This window comes from Adelges cooleyi, unplaced genomic scaffold, assembly GCF_023614345.1.
Source record: "Adelges cooleyi isolate 19-005CV unplaced genomic scaffold, UGA_ACOO_1.1 ACOO_flye_CR_arks_rails_tigmint_CR_PRNA_376, whole genome shotgun sequence".
Classification (NCBI taxonomy): Eukaryota; Metazoa; Arthropoda; class Insecta; order Hemiptera; family Adelgidae; genus Adelges; species Adelges cooleyi.
The window spans coordinates 8,013,907-8,031,186 of NW_026096053.1; the positions used below are offsets into that span (position 1 = coordinate 8,013,907).

Below are 17,280 nucleotides of genomic sequence, written 5' to 3' on the forward strand. Positions count from 1 at the left end.
TTTCGTAGGATAACAATAACAATGTAACTTGTACAAAGACAAACAAAAATGACTGGCTGAATTTTTAGTTTATTTGTTTTTATTGTCCTTAAGTATTTATAACTAATCGTGATTACACGGCCTTCGAATAATTAACAAATTTTTATCGCTGTATATATTTTATTTGTTTTACTCAAGTTATTATCGTTTTCCGCTTTATGTATTTTATACGGATGCCCTTAAACTTTGGTCTCTCCGATCGAATGATTTACCTTATTTTTACGGCGTCATTATTTTTTAATAGTATAATACATTATAATACTGTGTACATCTTAGGCTAGCGATTTTTTCCGCCTTAATTGATTTATGCGGTAATGGACCTAAATGCGTGTACTGTACGCCCGGTCAATTCGATTGTATAAAAGGAAACGATTAAAATATTTCAAGTAAACAGAAATGGCGGATACGCGAATACTTGGCAATCTCTGGAAACAAAATATACAAAATAATAATTGTTGTTGCGTATACCTTTATAATTTTTTATAACAAAAAAATGATTATCATATTAAACGTCTGTTGTGAATATTATAATACATAGCTGAAGGGTGCTGTCAGTCGCAATGACCGGATATAAAACTGGTTTCCTATTAAAAAAATAAAAACTGTAGCAATATCTATCGAGCAAAAGATTATCGGACGGCGATTGCACGGTCTTCCGCAGCTGTCTATAATCATTTATCCGAGACGGTAATTTCTTAGGCAGATATGATACATGTATACATTTATATTTATATATACACGTATTATTATTTTTGTCGGGAACTCATCATCGGACGACGTACCTGACTAATGCGTCTGATCTCTTCTCTCTCTTCTCGTTTTCGCCGCCCCTATAGAAACTAATGCGCTTGCTTGTCGAGGAAAACGAATTTTTTTTAAAAGTTTCAACACACGATCGGCCGAGGTTAAAAAAATAATACAACACGAGCGCACATTCCACGCCTTGGACATGGTCGAGATTAGGTCGTCTAAAATTCCCCAAAAAAACAATATTCGCCTCGTTTAGGACAGCGTTAACGAGTCGACGACATAGTTTTTTTTCGTTTTGTATTCTACTATTGTTTCCGAACTCTTGTGTCCCAGTAAGCTGATATTATGTATTGCGAGCAAACGACGACCACGATGATGATGATCAATAACGCAACCTTATCAAGATATATACATTCAGGCCCTCCACAGAGGTTGTACATAATATAACTGGTAATGATATAATATTATACTAAGGTATTTTTTTTTAGAGGCATTCATGTATAGTTCTCAGCCAAGAGTTATTTTTTAAAATAATTATTAACGCGCTCGGCTGATGCCGCAATAGATTTTGCTACAAACGGGAGTGTACGCCCGCCCGTTTTTTTTTACTTGTGCGTTCTGAAATAACCCGGCGATGAATAAATATGAAGAGAGAGAGAGAGAGAGGAGGACACTGGACGGCCGGTTTTGTATGGTGTTGTTGGCTTTAATCAAGTCTTATTACTTGCTTCATTGACCTGCATTTGCCTTTCGTATAGTACAAACTCCTCTTGTAAATTAATATCCACATACACTCACACACAAACATATTTTTAGTATATAAATTATACATTGTATGTGTGTAATACCGGCCGCGGTTTGTGTCAAGAATGAAAAAGGTCAACGAATTAACTATTTTTACTCCTCGCGGTATCAAAGTATCTCCCCCACAAACGAGAATCGTTCAAGACAAACATGTGTGTCAGAATATTTATATAAGATATAAATGTTGCGTAATCCAATAATCCGGATTGTTATTTTTGTTTTTATACAATACTAACCTACTCTACGGCGGAATCGTTTGGTGTAAAGTAAAAATTATGAGATTTACAAACGTCTAGAAAAATAATTATTTCAATTATTTTATACAATCTAGTTGTGTAGACAATATTATAACGAGTAGATGCAGGGTCCTATAGACCGGCATTGTCCATTTTGGTGGAAGTGGCGACCGCAATAGTGGATGTAGTAGACAAATTATTTTTATTCATCCGGTCGGTGTATAATATATCAACATGTTTTTCATTGGTCTACCTGGTAAAAAATAATAATTTAATACTGAGAATAACATTTTCGTAGTTTGGATCATAAATGAGATTTCCCCCTTCACGCAACATAAGCAGAATCGCCCAGTTGTAGCTCAGTCGCATTATCTATGGCTCGCGTGGACTTCATAAAGTAAACCAGTTCTGTATGGGGTTTTTTATATTTGGCGAATCTCCAACACTTTCCATTGAAACGACACCGATCGAAGTCGCCTTGCTGATTACAAAATGGTTCATAATAATTTATTAGTATTATTCATTTTTTTTTTGTTCCCAGTTTGGATGTCTTCCAAACACTAGGATAAAAAAAAACTAAAATACGCGTTCGCATGATCGACACATTACAAAATTTTCAACGCAAAGTCGACGCGACATTTGTATAGTTAACTTTAAAAAACAAACTAATATTATTAACAAATATTTATAGTGTATAGCCGTATAAACTAATGGGTGAGTATAGCGACGCTTGCGGGTAAACAAACAGCCTCGTGTATATTATAAATTATAATAAATATTATGATGTCTCATAACTCATAGGTTACACAAGGTTGTTTGTAAAAAGCCAACGTTTCTTACGAATAATATTGTTATTATTATTATTATTCTTTATTGTTATTATTTTTCTTAACAGTCGTGTATTTTAAGTATACAACGAAATCGTTGTATGTATTTTGTGCTTGTGTGTGTGAACTTATCTCGGTAAGATCTCGAGCAATTTGCGTAACAGCCAAACGTTCTGGATCGTGCCGTCGACACCTTTTCTGAAATATTACAAAAATAATAACGGATTTGTTATAATAATTTATAATAATATTGTTTTTTTTTTATAACGAATAATAGTAATGTAGGCCGTTTTACTTCAGTATGTCGTGACATAAAACTCCGCCGTAATGTAGATGTATATATTGGTTTTGTCGAACGGTTTTTTTGTTTTTTTATGAGTACACAGTTTCGTGTCGTTCCTGTTTTGTGGTGATCGGGTTGTGTGTTTTCTTTCAATAATTATGAACCAAACAAAAAAAACCATCTTAAGCTTTTTGTGTCGGGCGGAAAGTGCATAATATTAGAAATATACTGTATATATATAACAAAATCCCGACGTTCGGCAATGACAAACGACTTCAGTTTTCCTGTGTCCATTAATTTAACGATATTCCTTGCGGCGCGGTTATCTTGTACCGTGATCCGTCGACGGGCTGACGGGTTATTAAAAATCCGAATTCGACCTTGCTGGGAGCTTTTTTTCGTTTTGATCTTGATTTTTAATCGGTTGCACACACACACAGTGGTCGTCCCGTCCTGTACAGCCCATAAGACATGGCATGTCATTATTCAATCTGTGTGTTATCAACTACTCTATAATGGGCGACCGCAGTGAAGCCGACCGAACTTCTGAGAAACGTTTTTGTTTTACTTAATAACACTCTCGTCGACTATGTGTTTTAAGTATCCAACGGCGACGACCAGGGCGTATACACCTGGCTAAATCGAAGGAACCGTGTTTTTGTATTATTATTGAGAACAATGTTTTCAAATTTTATTATAATAACAATAATTATCAAAATTGCATAATTGTTTGTTTGTTTCGTTGACCGTTTTGAAATAATAATTGTTGACTTTTAAATATAGAGCAGAACTGATGGAACCGCGGGCCAACGCGCGGTCCCGTGTAATTATATAAATTACTTATTACAGTATATTTTACAATTAGTATGATAATTGTCGAAAATATTCCATAATATACGATTTCACGTAAAAGGTGTACATCTAAAGTATCTGCACGGTGTGCACTTGTTGTCTATCGGTGTAACAATAACAAAAAAACGAACGTTAACCCGCAGCACCTTCGTTACCGCCCGGAATTTTATCGAATGTCAAATTTTAAAATACTCACCTACAGCCGAATAGAGTGAATAATGAGTGACTCTGCTTAAACATAATAAATATACATGTATTTTACTTATTGCGCGGTACCCTAGTCTTTTACGCGTTCCCAAGGTATTTTGACCTGTTGACCTAACGCAGACATTATAGGGTGTTGATATATTTTTTTTAAGTGCTGGACAGGGTAAATCGTATAATATGTAGGTATATCGTGTGAATATCGCACGTTTAGTGCTCCCGAGTGCCTAACTACTTCAAAGTATAAAAAAAAAATCTATTTCACATCTTATTGTGGCTCACGGATGTCAAAGTGCACGCATAATGACCGGTAATCCAAATTAAAGTAATAAACTTACATGCGGTAGGTACGTCCCAAGATGATTATGTCAGTGTTCATAATTAAAAAAAAAAAGTTATTTTTAAAATTATATTAACTCTGGACGAAGCACCAATTTAATTTTGAAGTCAAGACAGCTACCCCGAGTAATGTTTTCATCAGATTCGAATAATACCCGATTTTTTATTTTTTTATTCCCCTGTACGCATTTTGAAGAATAGATTTGAGTGTTGTCTAAACCCCACCAATGGAATCCAATAGGCAACAGGCCGCATTCCGGGACATATTGTACATATTAGCCGGTTGACCCTCAACAATAACAACGCAATTATGTAATGTTAAAATTTTTTATTTTAAAGTGTTCATCATGATTTGCGATTACGCTGTATACCTTTTACTAGTGTACACATTACGAGGTCTCTCTCTGTGGGCTATTTCAATTTTCAATTACTTACCTGGTTTGTGTGCGTTCCGGTGGTCGGTGGTATGCCGCATTAAACTTCATTTCTGGATGCTTGGGGAAAAAACAAAACAAAAATTAAGGAAAATGGGATTTTGCGGCTACTGAGTGTGTTTGGCTCTCGCATCCCGTACGTCGGTCGGTGTGATCATTACGGCCGGATAATGAGACACGATGTGGCCTTGTTTGCCACACACAAGCAGATATATCGTCTGATATTAATAATAGTAATAATGAAAATAATTCTGTGGGTCTCGACAGTCGGACGACTGTTGTTAAACGACCGAGAGAACGCGACAAGACAACCGTGACGAGGGTGCAGGCGGCTGGCTTATGAGATATGTTTTTTTCTCACTTTATTAAAACCCAAGACAAAGAGTAATATTATTATGGTGATGAACGAAAACGGTGCAAGTGTAATATTTAACATGTCTTGGTCGCCGTAGGGGTGTGAGGAGGCAACCGCAAAAAGTAGTTTTCCGTGATCTCGTGCAGGGATTTGATAATTTATTGCCAACACCAAGTATCTACTCATATTTATAAGTATATTATACGGCCGTCGTGTAGCCAGCCTCGTCTGATAAAAAAATTCTATGCCGTTTAGCTTGCATCCAAAACCGTTATTGTATTTTCCAAGAGCGATTTTCTAGAAGCTTGGATAAGTTTTTTTACTACCATCGCTGCTGTCGGTATGACTAAGCGTTCTGGGGTCCTTGACAAATTTCTGGGAACGTCTAAGTTTTGAAAGTCGTCGACTTTCATTGGATTTGCCTAGAAGTCGGTGCTATACGTTGTGCAAGAACACGGTCTTTGCTCGTTCCTATGTGAACGGCGGAGGTCGCGAATGATAAATACTTTAAAACAATACTTTAAAATCATTCAAGGGCTTTGAATCGAGGCTCATCGATAGAGTAAATAATAATAAAATATGTGTACGCTACAATGTGATTTAACGCGGACCTATTTGTGTTACAGCAGCGTTCAATTCTGATCAGATATTCCACGGGAACAAGTCGACCAAAAACTACTTCAAAATATTGCTTCAAGACCAGACGACGGCGCTAATCGGTTCCAGGTACAGTATTTTTTTTTTGTATTATTATTATTAATTGATATCGATAATAAATCGCCGGACCGTGCACACACCTAACCGACGAGCGGGTGTCGTCGCGTTATGGTTGATCAGATTTTGGGATAAAACAATAATTGTTTTAAAGTCGAACAACCAAATGATTCGACAACACTCCGTGACTACTGTATAAAGTATAAACACACATACAGACAGGATACACGGTTCACGAGCCGTACCGATACAGCCTTTTCCCTTGTACGTTTGATCTATATAATGTAATATGTAAGAATACTAATATAATACTATGCTTGTATAACAGGTATTGTAATACTTAACTGTTTCGTTAGTCGCATATTATTTTTAGCCGTGCGCTCACCGGTAGACTTGTATTATTATAAAAGTCATCGGCCATGTGAATTTTCACACGGTTCACAAAGCGCGGTCGCGGTGAAAAGTCAAAATTTCTGCTCCATTTACATTTTTTGTTTTATTTGTATTTTTGCTGATACGTCGTTCGGCAGTTATGTCGCGGTGTTTCGCCACCGAATGACTTTCCGTGGGGTATTTATATTGTAATCAGTTTGACCCAAGTCGTTTTGCAATAGTCCGGTACCATCGTTTTATATTTAAGAAAACCGTAGACTATATTATATACCCAACTATAACACCTGTTATATATTTTTTAATAACCGATAATAGACCTAAATAATGGAATCTCACGTAAGATAATAATAATTACTATCGCGTTGATGAAATAGTAACCGCGGGCACACAATAATGCCTTATATTAATAGGTTCCTTCTATTAATAATAATAATAATAATAATAATAATAATATGTAGGTTGGTCGGTCGGCCGTGCCGGCGCGGTTACACGTTTTACGGTGTGAGTAAAAAAATAAAAAATTATCATTTTTCTCAGCGCGCGACAAACTGCTTTATGCGACTTCGCGTAACCTTTGCGGTACGCCTTTGGACGTGCCGCCTAAGTATGTGTATGGCCACAATAGTAATTATTGTGTCGGCAATCTTGGGCAGCATCCTCGACATCTTTATCTCAACCGAGCGAACGGTGTATTTCGGTTAACGTCTAAAATACTATTCATTTTTGTTTTGTTTTCTCTCTGTAATTGATTACGACCGGTATGCAAATAAAACTGAACGGTCGACGGCGATAATTGATTATCGGATTGTGCAAACTGCAGGCCAAACAATAATGTCTGCTATTAAATGTAATAGCGAAAATTATACAGTCGGCCTTTTGAAACTCTCAAATAATATGTTCTGTGTTTGTTTTTGCTCGACGATCGTATCTACTTGTCCTCTAAAAATTATTTAGGTCTTGTAATTGGGATCAGGTTTTTTTTTTTTAAGTTATGTATGTTAAACAACTCGGCGGTTAATATCTACAAATTTGTTTTTCTACTTCGAAAAATAGAATAAAATGTATTTATGATTTTACTCGAGACGAATAAAAATGTAAAAACCTAATGACATTTACAAAGTTGTTATTAGGTATATTGGTATACCTAATGGCCAATTGTAAGCAACGATAAAATAAAATTGTGTTTATAAAAATGTGTTTTATTTTAATATAAGATAATTATATATTTAAGATACTGCTTTTTTTATTTCCATAATGTTTAGCAAAAAAAAAAAAATTAATTCGAGTAATAAGTTCCGACATTTTGATACTACAATAGTTGGGTTTTTTTTGTTGCTTTTTCACTTAGGTCGTAATAGAATTTGCATACTACGTTACTAATGGAATTGTTTTTTTTTAATTTCAGAAATGTGTTGTACAATGTCAGTTTGGACACCATGAAAATAAACGACGTGAGTACAATCAAAATATAGTTTAATAATTTTTCACGCAAAAGCCCAATTAAAAAAAAACTGTTAATATAATATGTATCGTATATATATTTTAATTCGAGTTTTTGTTCGAATTCTGCGTTTAATATCATCGAGTATGTAGGAATGTACTTAAAAAGGTTTTTTTTTGTAAACACACGTGATGGTATCTATACTCAGCCGTCGGTTGTAATATAATATTATATTATCGGTGCAGTTCGACATGTCGTTTTTTGGAATTATTTTTTTCCGGTCCGATACAACAGGGTATCGTAGGCGAGCATAATATTCTCAGTGCACATAATATTTTGTACTCGAGGTTTAGTATAATATTATAATAGCGTTTGTATTGAAAACAGTAAGTGCGCTATATACGGTCGCACCCTGTGACGTCTTGTGTGTGTGTTTTTTATGTGTTTTAAATTGCTCTCTGGCAATACAATAGCGGATCCTGATGTGTCCCCGAATCCGTTTGTGTAGAACTTTTAAATTATATTATTCATACGGCCAGTGATGACCCACCGGAAACACCGTGTTATATATTAAACTCTGTACTGCGCCCGTGGCTCGCAAACGGCCGTGTACTACTAAACAGAGTAACAATATAATAAGAACGATAAAGGTGCATATTATTTTAATGTGTCATCCCAATAATAATAATCATAAATATTAATAAACGCGGTCGACCGTTTTGAACGTCTTATGGCAGAAGAGATGTACTGTAGAACTCACGACAAGAGTGTGCGTTAGGAGGTCTAACACGGTGTACTCGGCGAGCCTAAGTAATATGTGCCGATTGCGACAAATATATTACAAGTTCGTACTCGGCGTGTACCGATTTTGGGCTTACCTTGTGATGGTCTTAGCTCTTAACGCGACCGGTCTATGTGTGTGTATAACGCAATCGCATGTGTGTGTGCTTGTATTTATAATAATATTATTAATATATACAATCGATGGCGCGCGTTTTGGGTCAAGCGAATAATTAACGGGATCTCGCCAAACGTGTACATTATGTGTTATATTTGTAATTCTCTCGTGTTGTGTGTATTGTGACGATGGCACTTGCCTTTTTGAAGAGTCTCGAAGGTTTTGCGTTTTTCGCAATACATATAATATAATAACGTTAATAATATGTTATTATGTTGGTCTACGAGGTTTTATAAGATTGGTCGCGCGTTTGTGGGCGAAATACTTCTTTTATAATATAAAGCGCATCAAGGCGACGAAGAAGATGCGCGCCCATCATATTATAAACGCACATTCCGGGCGTATAATATAACGACAACACTTGACGTTAACGACAATTATTTGCCTACAACGGCATTATAATAATCGAGCGGTGGGCGCGAATGGCGTGCAAATAATCGAATAATAATAATTAATAATAATTTAAAAAAAGGGTTAATCAGAATCTCGCGCCTTGTACTAGGTCGTCGAGAAAATTCCTGTAGGAGCTTTCGAGCCTATCATGATAATGCTAATCTATAACCTAACCTCTCGGAGAAAACTATGAACGAGAAAGAAAGAACCATAAGATTAGCGTGGAAATAAATAGAGAGCAAGCGATTACTACTGTTAGCAGAGCACGCCGGTACATTTTTAAACCCTCAAATTGGTTAGGGCCCAGAAGTTAATGCTCTTAAAATAACTATAACAAATGTTTGCAATACATTAGTTTAATCGAATAATATGAATGATGTAGGTAAATAATAGACCTTGTTCATTCGGTTAGAATATTTAACTCGGTACACGGCTGACCCCGTGTAGGGTAGCGTTTTCAAACACTTTAATGAAATAACATTGGGTTTATACGGTGCCATAGCTACGTCCGCAATATGAAAATAATATAATCTATGTGACGGTACTGGATACCGAGGTATATGAAAACTACCTACATATAGGTCGTAACGCGTGGGCGACAAGTAAAAACGTTGTAAATTCTATATCTAAAACGCTCTTGCCGGCCCGGAAATGCGGTATTCGAAAACCGAACACAAGGGTTTGTCAGTACATAAAATTATAACCCGTCTACCAATATGTGCTTCTATAATATAACGTATACACAGTTCATAGCATACAACAGCTGTGACAGTATTAACGGTAATAATATTGTTTATAGTACGTTTTAACGAGCGTCGGCGCTTTAAAAACACTTGTTATATAAATAAAATAAATAATAGTTTAAAAATAGTAAACAACGCGCTTAGGTCCTCCCGTCGCCGTACTTTTGCCGTCGGACAATAATTAATCGTTGGAAGCCCCGAGTTCATGTAAAAATATAACAATTAACATTTTATACTTATTATTTGTGCGCACGGTCTGGAAGTACATTATTATCAGTGGTAGTATTGTAATTAATAAAAAATACTCGTATCCGTAATAGTTCAATCGGTAACAATGGTATTATTGTGTATGGCGACGAAAGACCGGCTCGTGTGTAATATGCACTATGCATTATGTATATGTATATATATCACACGAATGTTGTGTCGGCATGGTGATTTCGCAAAAAGTCTCTCGGCGCAACAATAAAGTGCAAAATAATTATAATCGTTGCTTGTCCAAAGGTGTGTGTTATACGCGTTCCACGTCTTTGTCCTCTTAATTAAACCAGAGAGAGAGAGAGAGAGAGAGAGAAAGACTACTACTGTGTGTCGGGTTGTTTCAAAACGCGCTTGTTAAATATCAATTAAGCCTCGGGGCCTCAGCCCCCGAAGACACTTAAGACGCGTTTGAGCGATTTCCCTCACCTCCAACACCACACCATACATTGTGTGTACATAAAACGGTATACTAATGTGAAATATTATAATATTTGAGATACCCTCAAGTAGAAGTTGAACAACGATTAGTAGATATTATTTTTTATACCCGTGTTTTTTTATTCAACAAGTCTTTTATAGCTCGATATGCATTTAGTCGTTGTTGTCGTTGGATAACCGGTGGTCGTGCAGTTTCCGTATTGCACCGTATCCCAACGCTTATGTTACAAGATATATAATGGTTACCTATGTACAACACCTGTACGATTTTCTCTCGGTGCGTTCAGTGTTGTGTTGTTATTGTCGAGGAACAAGGAGGCAAAAGGGCAGAGAAATGAATTGTGCGCGGCTGCGGTGACAGGCCTCGGACCGGCGTTATAATATTATAGTAATTTGAATGACAACACATTTTATGATTGATTGCCGCCAAGGCAGGTAAATTGCGATTTAAGCGTCCACCGCGCCCGCGTCACCGTAATAATAATAACGACGATATTATTATTATTGTGTCTGTGTGTATCTATAGGTTTCAGGAACCGAGTTGACGTCGTTGTCGCCGCTTTCTAATTAGAATTACAATAATTGCACAATTTACCGTTGCCGGCCAGGCCCGGTGACCGCGGTGCGCGCTCGGCCGCCCTCGTTAAACCATCATTTTACAATTAATATATATATATATATATATGTGTGTGTGTATTAAATACGGTAGTAGTAAACTTATGTCCCGGAATGACTGTTTCGGTGTCCGAAAACAATAATTTGTCCATGATCTTATGCTTTGATATCTCGATAGTACCTATAGTATAATTTTTATAGTATAATAATATGAAAAAAAATGTGCGCTGCGACATTCGTTTTCGCGGGCCATTCTGTACTAAATATTATTATATGTATGAAATAAGTTGTTTTTACCAAATCCATAGCATCATTATGCCGCGCTCTGACCATTATTTACATATTTTATTTTGACATTAACACGGTCGATTGAATGGGTCGAGTGTCTTTGTGGGATTAATAACCATGGCCGTGTGTTGAATTAGTCGGTTTACGGATTATGTTGCGTTTATATTATTAATTTCGGTAAAATGCCAAACGTACATGGAAGCATTCTGAGGTTTTCGCGTGCGTACTTACCAGCAGAAAGCGTGGTTAAAACTCGGTTCGGCGTCAACCGTCGCGTCTTCGAGGTCGAATCTATGTATGATGATATACTCTGTACAAAAATTTCGCCCATGACGTTTGCACAACTTGTAGGATATATTTTTCTTGCCCGTTTTCTATTTCTTTTTTTAATTAAAAAATAGTCTCTTCGGCGCGATACCTTATGCTTGGTGTTTTTTCTTACAATAACAGCTATAAGTCGAGCGTTTCGGTTATTCCACATTGATATAAAAGTGCTCTATATCTGGCCCTAACTACTACAAACCCGTTGGCGACGGGAGAAGAGTCCATAAATCTCGGGAGCGTTTAACATAAAAAAAAAACAAAATAAAGCGGACAATTTAAATAGTTCTAAATCCGTCCGATTATTTTTGTCCCTTATTTGGACGGGGTCCGCGCTTTTGTCGTGCGCAGTGTGCATTATATAAAAAAAAAAGGGGTGAGAGCACGTCGTTGCTTTGTGTGCTCACAATTATATTGAAACCATCCAACATAATACGTTTTGCCCATTATACGAGTTTCAAAATAAAACCAAACGGCCGTTTACACTTCCCGGTAGTAATAGTATACTTGCCTTTTAACGTTACACACATAATAATAGTAAATAATGTGTACATTTTAAATCGCTCTAAAATCTAAACGCACGCACTAGGTATATGTTATAGGCTATAGCATTAATCGTGCTTGTCATTTGTACGAGTTCCATACTCTGCAAGCACCTAGAAAGAGGTGGTAGATGTCGTGTATAATAAGATGTGTGAATGTACAGGGTGATTTATTAAGGATAAGACTATTTATCGAAACTGTTTATCGGCCAGTCAACATTTTCGCCATATTATAACTAATTAAAAAATGTAATTAAATATATATGCGCGTTCCTATTTGAGTTTCAAACGTTTTTGGAAATTTTGAATATTGTCTAATATTGTAAAATTATATAAACTAAAGTGTCTCCAAAAAGAAAAACTGCAAAATAACAATTATTTTGAGAAATAATTAGTATATTATCTTCGATGAATAACTCTGTAGAGTAGTCGTAGGTATGGTTTTTTTTAGTTAATTAAATAAAATGGATTAAAAATAAACAAGAATGCATAAACCGCACACGTTTACACCGCAGTCTGAACTACGCCCAAACCTTTTACTTGAAATTAGAAATTTTTTTTATTTATTTCAACTACTTTACTAATTATATAGTTTTTCAAAATATTTTTCTAAAATATCTAATTTTTTTAAAAACTAAATCCTTTAAACTATCCAGCTGTATGAATGCAATTGTGTGTTCTAAATTAAAATCGCCTTAACTAGCCCTTAACTGGTATCGTCATTTTCATTCCCATTTGATTATAATGAAAATCGGGTAATTTTTGACCCGACGATACCAGTTAAGGGGCTAGAACGTTAACATAAAGAACTGTTTATTTAAGTAGTGATAAAGCCTAACTATGAAATCTGGTGGATGTAGTCATATTTTTTCCGCGTATACTCATATGAGACTTTAGTTTATAACAAAAAATTATTTGTATTCTCGTGGTACGGGTGTTAGTTTGGTGCAACGCAGAAGGTATTTTTTTGTTGTAGTATCTATAAAATTGTTGTAGTATCTATAAACTGTAAAATTGTTATTGGACGATGCGCATCGCATGAAACAACCGAGATGAATTGTGTGTGAAAATAATTTTGTAAAAAAAAAATAGCGTATAATAGGGGTCACTTGTTTTTGTGTCTAGAGAGTTAGACGTGTGTACGACCCGAATGTAATTGTTTCCACGTAATTGTCTTATGTGTGTGTATACTATATAGAGTTACCCACGGCGGTCTAGTTTACACTGGCAGCGTGAAAACGACTATTTATTTGTTTTTGGCATTACAATACAATATTATATTTACTAACATTATTACGGCGTTTTTTTTTTGCAGAAATACCATTGGAGCTCCTCAGAAGCCAATTACCAAATGTGCCAGCTCAAAGGCAAATCGGAGGTAATAAAAATAAAGAATTTTAAATTATCACTTACGCGCGATGACTGCAATTGCCCGTAGTCGGCATTATCTAGCGTGTTGGATGTACAGGGTGATCCATTTGAACACTAATTTTCTCATATTTTGCTATATTTTTCAATGCTTAAAAAAATGTTTACCTTCATCACTTATATGTAAAAGAAATATGTACTTCTTTTTTTCAAATGGGAACATATGTTTTTAATTCCATAAATATGTAGACACGAAATTTAAAACAATATTATCGTTTATAAAAATCTGTTCGTTTGCTATGACTTTTTAAATTTAACATCAATAATCGTTCGGTTTTTACAACAGCAGCACAGCAATGGGATGAAGATAAAAATGTTCAAAGTATTGAAAAATATAGTAAAATATATTATGTAGGAAAAAATAATTTTCAAAATATACATATTTTCCGAGAAAATCGGATGGATTACTCAGACGGATGTTACCCGTCTACTCTGTCACACACACAAACCCAGTAAACCGTTCCTGTGTTAATAAACTTTATGTCGTTTGTTTGCGGTACAGGACGACTGTCAGAACTACATCAGAGTGGCGTATAAGAAGAACAACGAAGAGCTGTTGGTCTGCGGTACCAACGCTTTCCATCCGATGTGCAAAGTGTACAACCTTACGGTAAGTGTCGTTGTTTTTCTCTGTGAAAAAAAAAATATATTTTACCGTGTGCTCGTTTTGTTACAGGACTATACCAGCGGTCAAGAAGTGGACGGTCGTGGGAGGTGCCCGTACGATCCGTTGCACAACAGCACGTCTATATACACAGGCGATCAGCTTTATTCAGGCACCGTGGCCGATTTCTCCGGCAGCGACCCTCTGATATACAAAGAGCCCATGCGGACCGAACGGTTGGACTTCAAGCAGCTGAACGGTAAGCAAGCAAGCAAACAGACTTCGCGCCATTCATGAATAATAGTAATTTTTAACTACGTTGTACTGACTGGCGACCGCGTGACGTGTTACAGACCCGAACTTCGTGAGCTCGTTGGAGTACAAGGATTACATCTTCTTCTTTTTCCGAGAGATCGCCGTCGAGTACATCAACTGCGGAAAAGTGAGCGTCCGACCCGAATTTTGTTATATTTTATTATTATTATGATTACGGTGTTTATTTATTGTAAACGTTTATTCTAGGCCATTTATTCGAGGGTAGCCAGAGTGTGTAAATACGACAAGGGCGGCCCGCACTCTTACCGGGACCGATGGACGTCGTTTTTGAAAGCCAGACTCAACTGTTCCATCCCCGGCGAATATCCCTTCTATTTCGACGAAATACGTTAGTGTCTTTACTTGTGTTAGAACATATATACCTACTATGTACGATCGGTGTTTAATTGTGTTTTTGTCGTCTTCCAGAGAGTACCAGCGATGTCTTGAACACCGCCCTGACCGGCATCATTGACCCCATCGTTTACGGCGTTTTCAACACGCCGGTCAACTCCATCGGTGGGTCGGCCGTATGTGCGTTCAACATAAGCGATATCATCGACACGTTCATGGGTTCGTTTAAGGATCAAGAGGCCATGGACTCGAATTGGTTGCCCGTGAAAAAGGTAGGAACTGAAGGCAAAACAAACAATATTGTAGCCAATGTTTTCGAAAAAATAAAATGGGCGAGATCCTTTTACGCCAAAACCGTACCGTTTCTAGCGTATACCTTTCATCATCGTCTTAAAAGAAATCAATACAAATTAACACAGCGTACTCTAATAATATTTATTAAAACCATTCATATACCAATGTCCAGAGTTCAGCACAAAAGTTAAAATGTCTTCAAAACTATTTTGTTATCCAAAGGTTGTTGCCTACAAAATATCGTTTTATTATTATACAATTCTTCAAAAACAGTTTTATTATATATATTTGTGGTTTTTAAATTGTTGTGCTATCTGAGTAACTATGATTGTAGTTCTCAGATACAAAGCAAACTTTTTATTAGGCAATTCATCGACTAATTTGAATTATAATAGTTTTTTTTTTTTTGGCGAAAATACAATGAGGGCTTTGAAAAACCGTTGTAGTCGAGTCAGACCGAAAGCTGCTACTATACAACGTTTTTAATATTGTGTTTTGGATGCAGGTGCCGGAACCACGACCGGGCGTTTGCGTAGAAGACAGCCGAACCCTCCCGGACGCGACGGTGAATTTCGTCAAGAGTCACTCGCTGATGGACTCGGCCGTATCGCCGTTATTCTCCATGCCGATATTCACCAGGGTATCGCAACAGTACAGACTGACAAGCATAGTGGTCGACAACCAGGTGGCCGGCACTAAAGGACAGCACTACGACGTACTGTTCATGGGCACGGGTAAGTTACAACGACAAGTAATACAGTATATTATTATAGCTGATGGATTGTACGATAAAACGGCGACGGTTGTTTTTTCTTTGTAGACGACGGGCGGCTGATCAAAGGCGCTTTGTACACGAAAAACGGTTCGCCAGAGTTCGTTCCCATTGAAGAAGTCGTCTTGACGGCGAACGGCGCCAAAATGGGACCGGTCCGCTCGTTGAACCTTGTCAAATCGACCAAAGGCAAACCCGGCAGGATAGTGGCCACTTCCGACCAAGCGGTAATTTCCATTCCGCTGGAACGGTGTTCCAAGAAAATAACTTGCCAGTGAGTATAATAAACTTAAGCTATAATTGCCGGAAGTATCGTTGTTTGTGTATTTAAAAAAACAAAATGCGAACATTTCCAGAGAGTGTATCGACTTGCAAGATCCTTACTGCGCGTGGAACGGTGCGCATTGCGTTAATCAGCTGGAAGCTCAAGGCTCTGCCGGCAACTTCATCCAGTCGATCGGTTCCAATACGAACGCCGCAATGTGTCCAAACGGTAAATTATAAAAACACCTTTTTTATAATCTAATTCGATCTAACATGATCGGGCAACATAAAGAATGAGTAAGAGGAGATTTGAAAAAAATGGATAAAGAAACAAATCTGGACGGGAGTCGTTATGCAACAAGGCGGCGAATGGGGGAGAGGAACTGTTTTTGATTTATGTGTTTTTATTTTTTATTTAATAGTTTTTTTATTTTTCGCAGATATCTCCGACTTCCGAACGGTAACCACAGCGGCCGAAGGTAAGCTTCAAATAAAATCTAAAAACAAAAAAATCACCGACGATTCGTTTTATTAACTTGTAACGTTTTTGATTTTACAGACAGCAACGACATAGACTCAAACTTGGCGAGATGCCCGAATTGCGAACCCTGTTCCCATGTTATCAACGACGGTATGTGTATAGTACCTACTTATATATTATGACTGTTATCTGGATGAATGTATAATCGTGGCTAATCTCAATTTTTATAAAAATCCACCTACTGTGCGGGTTCAGTTAGGATACGTGGAAACTTTAAGGCCGTTAATTCTGTGGTGTTCGGGTAAAGTCTAAACTTGCTACCTTTAGGAAAATGTAAATAAAACCCTGAACATTTATCAATAATATTGTTTTGGTTTAATATTTATATGGGAATTAAACGTACTAGTTATTGAAACTATATTAATTTATCAAAGGACAATTTTTAAATTAATTTACTTAAATAAATTATAACGAAAATCAAAAACAACATTTTTTTAGGGTTATCTCTTTTTGCATAAAACTTTTATTGACTGACCGA

General features: G+C 36.6%; 1 protein-coding gene across 4 annotated transcripts in view; it reads left to right on the forward strand.

Annotated features, from left to right (window-relative positions):
* LOC126841058 (semaphorin-1A-like) overlaps nt 1-17,280 on the forward strand; it is a 63,377-nt gene that overhangs the window by 45,152 nt on the left and 945 nt on the right. For 3 of the 4 annotated variants that reach the window (XM_050577298.1, XM_050577299.1, XM_050577301.1), the window contains 12 exons: nt 5,750-5,849; nt 7,636-7,681; nt 13,546-13,608; nt 14,161-14,521; nt 14,616-14,704; nt 14,785-14,926; nt 15,007-15,203; nt 15,731-15,959; nt 16,046-16,271; nt 16,354-16,490; nt 16,702-16,740; nt 16,821-16,892. In XM_050577298.1, coding sequence (XP_050433255.1) covers nt 5,750-5,849; nt 7,636-7,681; nt 13,546-13,608; nt 14,161-14,521; nt 14,616-14,704; nt 14,785-14,926; nt 15,007-15,203; nt 15,731-15,959; nt 16,046-16,271; nt 16,354-16,490; nt 16,702-16,740; nt 16,821-16,892 — 1,701 coding nt within the window. The remainder of the gene's footprint in view (nt 1-5,749; nt 5,850-7,635; nt 7,682-13,545; nt 13,609-14,160; nt 14,522-14,615; nt 14,705-14,784; nt 14,927-15,006; nt 15,204-15,730; nt 15,960-16,045; nt 16,272-16,353; nt 16,491-16,701; nt 16,741-16,820; nt 16,893-17,280) is intronic. The other variant, XM_050577300.1, reaches the window with a different exon arrangement.